The following is a 7,268-nucleotide window of genomic DNA, read 5'->3' on the forward strand; positions in this document are numbered from 1 at the left end:
GAGTTAGAGTTAGAACCTAATGGAGCTTGTACTCGAAATGCTCGATGCTTTTTTGCCTCGGAAAAAAATCTGAGGGAGAGGGAAACTTCAAACAGAATTGGGAAACACAGCTTTCTTGTATACATTTACATAATGCGCTCTCCATACCCCAGCATATACCGGCACCGTTATGAATTAATTATGTAAGTATTTCGCTAGCACTGTAAATACTCAGGAGCTAATCCGCTTGACTCTTTTGGCACTTTGCTTGTTTTTGTTTCGTCCAAAACAACAGATTAGTTGGTAACTCCCCTATACTTAGCATACGAGCAGTTTTAACACATTACTCTTATCCAAGAGTGCCGGGAGGTGCACGAAAATCGAAGAGTTCGAAGGACGATCATGAAACACAGCTACCGGATTATTTCAAGTCAAATTTTATCCCGCGTTTCTCTTCAATTTAATCAAATTTTATTACTGACACACGCCAGTCTGTAATTGGTGAAGATCAGATCATTAATAAATGATAATTCATCAATAAGTGCACGTCCATTTTGCTAGCTGCCACCAAATAATTATTTGGTGGCGGCTTTGGTGACTATAGCATACAAAGTATATTATAGGTATGGACCATTGTGCCATATAGATTGCTGAGTTATACTTACCAAGTAATTGACTACATTGGGGCTTCACTGTAACCACTTGTAATAAAATTATTTTAATAATTACTGTTTCATAATTTTCGCTACGGTCGAAATGCGGCAAAGATTTTTTTTTTTGTAGTCCATAATTTTTTCCTTTTCATATTTATAATCTATTATTTATTTATCATCTATCATCTCCATAGTTTTCATAAGCGTTAATATTGTATACTCGCCCCTATTGTGGAATTTATGATATTTCTCGTATATAAAATGAAGTTCTTTTTTTTCCAACATCAATTTAGGCGGTAATTAAGGTCCATGCAAAAGGTAATTCTCTCGCATATTAACTTCCCTCCCCGCGATGTACAGAATAGGGTCATTAAAAAATTCTTGTGAGACTATAATTAGCTGACGATTTACCTTCTATGTATAGCACAAAGCGCTCGTGATATAGGTCTATTAATATTGTACCTATCTATTGAAATTAATTCATCTTCAACGCTGAATAGCGTTTATGGCACAAAGAATGAAAATGGCTTACGGTATGTATGTACTTGCAAAGCGTCCAAAGAAGAAAAGCAATATTAATAATCCCCTCGCTATCTCAAAAAAAAAATCCTTTTTTTTTAACAAATGGGGTATAGGAAAATAGGAAGTAAAAATCTGGTATGAACATCACACAACTTTCCTTATCCTATTCAATTATGCTTATTTGGGTGTTCTTCTACCACTGCGATGCAAAAATTTTAATAATCAATACTAGTCTATTTATTAAGACTAGAGGACAAGGAAAGGGGTTTACCTGGTTTGAAACTGAAAAGTACAGAATAATAAGTGGTTACTGTTCACCGAACAGAGGAGAAGAGGAGCTGAGAACAATACTGGAAGAAATAAGTGTTTATCTGAGAGAGAGCGGAAGCAAAGATGTTATCTTGGGAGCCGATTTCAACGGAAAATCTCCACAATGGGGAGCCCCAGGAACAGACAAAAGGGGAAGGATATTGACGGAATGGATAGCCTCAGAGAATTTGTGCGTTCTGAACTGCGGTGGAACACCAACATTCAGAAGAAGAAACCAAGAATCGCACATAGACATCACACTGTGTACACAATCTCTGGCTGAGAGGATAAAATGGGAGGTACTGGATGAGGTGGAGACGAGGAGTCCACATCAGTATATCACCATAGATATAGAAGAAAATCGAAGAAGTGAAAGCGAGAGAAGAGTTACAGGTGGGAAAGGAACATGGAACCTCAAGACCTTAAACAGAGAAACGTTAAAAGAATTTATTCAAGAAAAGAACACCGAAGAGAAAATCGAAACGGTTGTGAGATTAACAAAAGTCGTGACAGAAGCATGCAATAAAGCAATGAAAAAGAAACATAATGGGAAAAGAGTAAGACGAGCCGCGTATTGGTGGAATGAAATAATAAAGGAAAAAAGAGAATTATGCAATAAAGAAAGGAGAAAGTATACTAGAGAAAGAAAGAAAAGTGCAAATGGAGAAAGATGTATCTCCCTATACAAGAAATACGTAGGAGCTAAAGAGAGCTTATCGGAAGAAATAAAAGGTGCAAAAGAAAAATGCTGGACGGAATTGTGTCAAGAGCTTGAAAACGACATATATGGAAAAGCATACAAAATAGTGACAAAGAAAATCAGTAAACCACTTCCTAAAATACCACCGGAAGTAAGGAAAGAAATAATAGGAAAACTTTTTCCAGATCATCCAATAGTCAGATGGACCCATAACGAAGCACATAATGACGAAGTTCCAAGTTTTGATATGGACGAGCTGCTAGAAGCAATGATTAATATCAATACAAATAAGGCACCAGGGCCGGATAAAATACCCCCTCTAGTAGTGAGAGAAACGATTTTGACAATCCCACAGACAATCCTGGATTTAATGAATACTCTCCTGAAAAGGCTTATAGTTCCAAAAGAATGGAAGGAGGCACGCGTAGCGCTAATACCAAAGACAGCTAAAAAGCCAAATGAACCCGTCGCTTACAGGCCTATCTGCCTCCTTAACTCTTTTGGAAAATTGTACGAAAAGATGATCTTAAAAAGACTACTCACCGAAATTGACGAGAAGCAACTCATAGACATAAATCAATACGGTTTTCTACCTGGAAAATCGACAACACAAGCGATTAACGAAGTTGTTAAAATTTCCATGAACGAAATTAAGAAGAAAAGATGGAAAAGAAACCTATGCATTCTGATCGCACTGGATATACGTAACGCTTTCAATTCCGCGCCATGGATACACATTATCAGCTCACTGGAAGGCCTGTCGCCATATCTGATCGAAATCTTCAAATCCTACCTCGAGGAGAGAGATATTGTGGGTGAGGAGTTTGAAAAGCACATGACAGCGGGGGTTCCACAGGGGTCGGTAGTTGGAGCGACCCTCTGGAATCTCCTCTACGATGGAGTGCTCAGACTGGATTTACCAGAGGGTGTCAGACTAGTAGCATATGCGGACGATCTGGCTATCTTAGTGACCGCAAGAAAAGAAGACCTTTTAGAAGACAAAGCAAATCTGACACTAAGTAGGATATCGGAGTGGATGGACGGCAAAATGCTTGAACTAGCACCCGAGAAGACGGAGGCTATAGTACTTAGTGGAAGAAAAAATTGTAGACCTTTGAACATTACGCTCCTAGGACAAAGGGTGGAATTCAGGAGAACACTCAAGTATCTTGGAGTGTTACTCGACGGAAGTTTGACTTTCTTACCACATCTGAAGTACGTAGCAGATAAAGCAGACAAAAAGACTGCGAATCTATCCAGGATCATGCCTAGGACCGGAGGAGTGGGGGAAAAGAAAAGAAGCGTGCTGGGCGGAACCGCCAAAAGCGGTAAAATGCCGCCAGGCGTTGCACCGGTCTTAACCAAAAGTTTCGTGTCGCATCCTTGTCATAGTTGACAGCTACATACCAAATTTCAAGTCTCTAGCTTTTACCGTTCTCGAGATATTTTGTTTAAAAACAGACACACACAGGGACCAATGGCTGAAACTTTGGATTTAGACTCTAGGGACCTCAAAACGTGTTTTGGCACTAAAAATTGACCATCGAAAATTTGACCCGACTACATTACTTTCCTTCCTATAGGTTAAGGAAAGTAGTAACAAGCTGGGTCCATCCCTCCGGGAATTTTTTAGCCCGTAGTTTATTCGATCGTGATTAAAGAAAATCAGTACCTATGTACCTACCTAATTTGTTTAATATTCAGTTTATTATTATTCTTGATTTGATTTTTCGATTTTACTTTCATGTAATGATTTAAAATCAAGACTAGAGCCCGTTCTCCCTTTATTCCCAATATAAGGTTCAAGTCACCCATCCATTTATTGGCCTTCCTCGGCGTAGCTTAACATAGGTAACGCTAAAACCGGTCTTAAATGATCGACTGGTGACATCTCCACTAATAATATTGTAGGTTTTACCTATCATTGTTATTTTCAATAGGAATAGTGACATCTCCACTTATAATATTGTAGATTTTACCTATCATTATTATTTTCAATAGGAATATTGACATCTCCACTAATAATATTGTAGGTTTTACCTATCATTATTATTTTCAATAGGAATATTGACATCTCCACTAATAATATTGTAGGTTTTACCTATCATTATGATTTTCAATAGGAATATTGACATCTCCACTAATAATATTGTAAGTTTTACCTATCATTATGATTTTCAATAGGAATATTGACATCTCCCCTAATAATATTGTAGGTTTTACCTATCATTATTATTTTCAATAGGAGATAGGAATAGTGACATCTCCACTACCTAATAATATTGTAGGTTTTACCTATCATTATGATTTTCAATAGGAATATTGACATCTCCCCTAATAATATTGTAGGTTTTACCTATCATTATTATTTTCAATAGGAATATTGACATCTCCACTAACTTCTTGTAGGTACGTTTACCTACTACCTATGTACTTGTTTGTTGAACAAACGAAGTACATACCAACATTCCAATTTTAACTGGACGATTTTTCTTTTAGATTATTTATCTGTCCATTCAATTTTGATGAAATTTGGTGAATATGTTTAACACACAGAGGATATTCAGTAGATTTTGGCTATCCGGTCTTTAGGGGCCAATGGACCATTATTTTTCCCCCATAACTCTCAAACGGTTTGTCTAATTTCGAAAAAAAAAAAAAAAAAAAAATGTGACTAAAACGATCAAAATTTTGAGGATAAAATTCCATACCTCGACTGGGTTTGTCACACTGCCAGCTTAGTTACCTTGGGGGTTAGCAGCCCGGTTCGGATTTAATGCCAAACACATAAGGTGCCTTCTCTCTTCGCTTTCAGGACGATAAGACCTTAGCAGTTACAGTTCCCTCTATCAAACCTCCTAAAACAACTACCGTAATCGAACCCACACCCTCCAAATTACCAGGCGAGCGTCTTGACCACTACATCGAAGACCAATATGGAGTGAAGAGGGTTCGCGAGTAGATACGGATAAGTGCTCTCATGACCTACTCTATCAGACAGCCCTCGAAAAAGATATGGACATATGTTTAGTGAGCGAACCGAACTTAAATTTATCGACAGACTGGAGTGGACACTGCGATGCAAAAATTTTAATAATCAATACTAGTCTATTTTGTGAGACCACGGTCTGTCAGGAGGTTTGAACGTGAGTGGTGGGCCTAGAATCCTGTTGTCCACGAAATTATGTTTACATGCGTCTGATGTAGCAGTTGTTTCATTGCTAAGAAATAAAAACGGCGGTGAAACACTCATCTTTTTTTTTTTTTTTTTTAAACTTTTGTTTCATTGCTAAGAAATAAAAACGGCGGTGAAACACTCATCTTTTTTTTTTTTTTTTTTTAAACTATTTTTTTTTTTTTTTTTAAATGAGCACATCTGGTGGATTTGAAAACGGTCCAAATAAAGGAACAATTAGGTCTGTCTGCACAATCACCATTAATTTATAATTGAATGAAGAAAGATGTGGGCAATCGAAGTCTATGTTTAGTTTTAACTAAAGACGATCTTTCATTTCTATCTTCCAAAAGTTCTGGCTAGAGGGAACTGTAAGGTCTTCTGGTCCCAGAGAAGAGGGACAGGATAGCAGAAAGCCGTTCCTAGAACGAAGCTTATCTGTCTAGGATAAAATTCGCCCCGACCGGAAAATTAAAACTTCGATCTAGGGGTGGTCCGCGAAGTGATCCTGATTTTCGGAAGTGGTCCGCCAGCCAAGGCTTATTGGGAACCCCTGATCTAGCGTTTACAATGCAGCCATGCTACCTTCCAAGCTAACTACAGAATTTTAGTATACCTCTGTGTGGTCATTTTTCTCGAAAAATTTCAGTCTCATTTTGGCATTTGGTAGTAAAATGTAAATGCAGTTTCTTTGTGTTATTATGTCACAACTTTGGTACTCACTGCAGCATTGTAGGATTATCTCAATAATCCTAAAATCCAATGTTTACCTACCATACTGGCACCGGTCGCTATGCGCATTTATATTTCATAGCTACTCATTTTCCTCACCAGGCTGAGTGGGCCCCGCAACAGCCAGTCACGGAATCAATCATTTGGATGATGCAAATTTCTTGACCCGCCGGGAATCGAACCCGGGTCCCCCGCGTGCAAGGCGAGCGCAGTGACCACTACGCCATGGGGGCTGACTGCATTTGGTAGTATATAGTATATATTATGTATGTTATCATTTGGTAGTATATGTCATAAAGAAGATGTACCTACACCTATAATATAGGTGTAGGTACATCTTCTTTATGACTATGACCTGGAGAGTAGCGCGATGTCGCTTCTCGCCCGGGGCGAACATTATCCTAAACAGATAAGGTTCGTTCTCGGAACGGCTGGCTTTCTCCTATCCTGTCTTCCTTCTCTCTTCGATTTCGGGACGATAAGACCTTCGATATTACAATTAACTCTGTCAAACCTCTTTTTTTCATTCTAGCAGTTCACAAATATATTCTTATTTTAAGATTTAAGATTTATTTATTCATTCAAAATCCCAGGCGGATACTACTTACCATAACGTTTGGTTCATAATTCCAACTATAGTTGAGTTCCGAGTCAAATTCTGTAACTTTAGGTGTGTTTATCAGCAAGCAGCATAACTACCATATCAGCAGATTCGATTGGAATTTCCAGGAGATATGAGTAACAAAATGAAAATAATAATCAAACAAATTGTAGCAAGCAGTCGATTGAACTGAATTTATTTTCTGGCCAAAATGCTACACGGAAAAGAGGTCTAGCCTCTACCTACCTACCAAAACGTCTTGTCTTCCTTCTCTCTTCGCTTTCGGAACGATAAGATCTTGGGAGTTGTAAGCGCTAGGCCGCGGGTTCGATTCCCGCCCGGGGCGGATTTTATCCTGATGGGATATTGTTCGTTCTCGGAACGGCTGGCTTTCTCCTATCCTGTCTTCCTTCTCTCTTCGATTTCGGGACGATAAGACCATAACATTTACAGTTCCCTCTATCAAACATCTTGGGGGGATAAAAAAAAAAAAAATCATGCAAATGGAGCAGTTGCAAATGGGTAAAAATTATAAATAAATAGTCGATTCCTATGTAAAAACTTGGGAAAAATCCAAATCTGAGTCAATAGTGATGA

The 7,268-nt window shown here is 38.3% G+C and overlaps 1 protein-coding gene across 1 annotated transcript in view; it reads left to right on the forward strand.

Moving 5' to 3' along the window:
- LOC103516131 overlaps nucleotides 1-7,268 on the forward strand; it is an 11,983-nt gene that overhangs the window by 4,022 nt on the left and 693 nt on the right. Inside the window, exon 3 of the mRNA XM_008481089.2 lies at nucleotides 2,349-3,491. Within this exon, the coding sequence (XP_008479311.1) occupies nucleotides 2,349-3,491 (1,143 nt within the window). The remainder of the gene's footprint in view (nucleotides 1-2,348; nucleotides 3,492-7,268) is intronic.

The sequence above is a fragment of the Diaphorina citri genome, unplaced genomic scaffold (assembly GCF_000475195.1).
Source record: "Diaphorina citri unplaced genomic scaffold, Diaci psyllid genome assembly version 1.1 scaffold1493, whole genome shotgun sequence".
NCBI lineage: Eukaryota > Metazoa > Arthropoda > Insecta > Hemiptera > Psyllidae > Diaphorina > Diaphorina citri.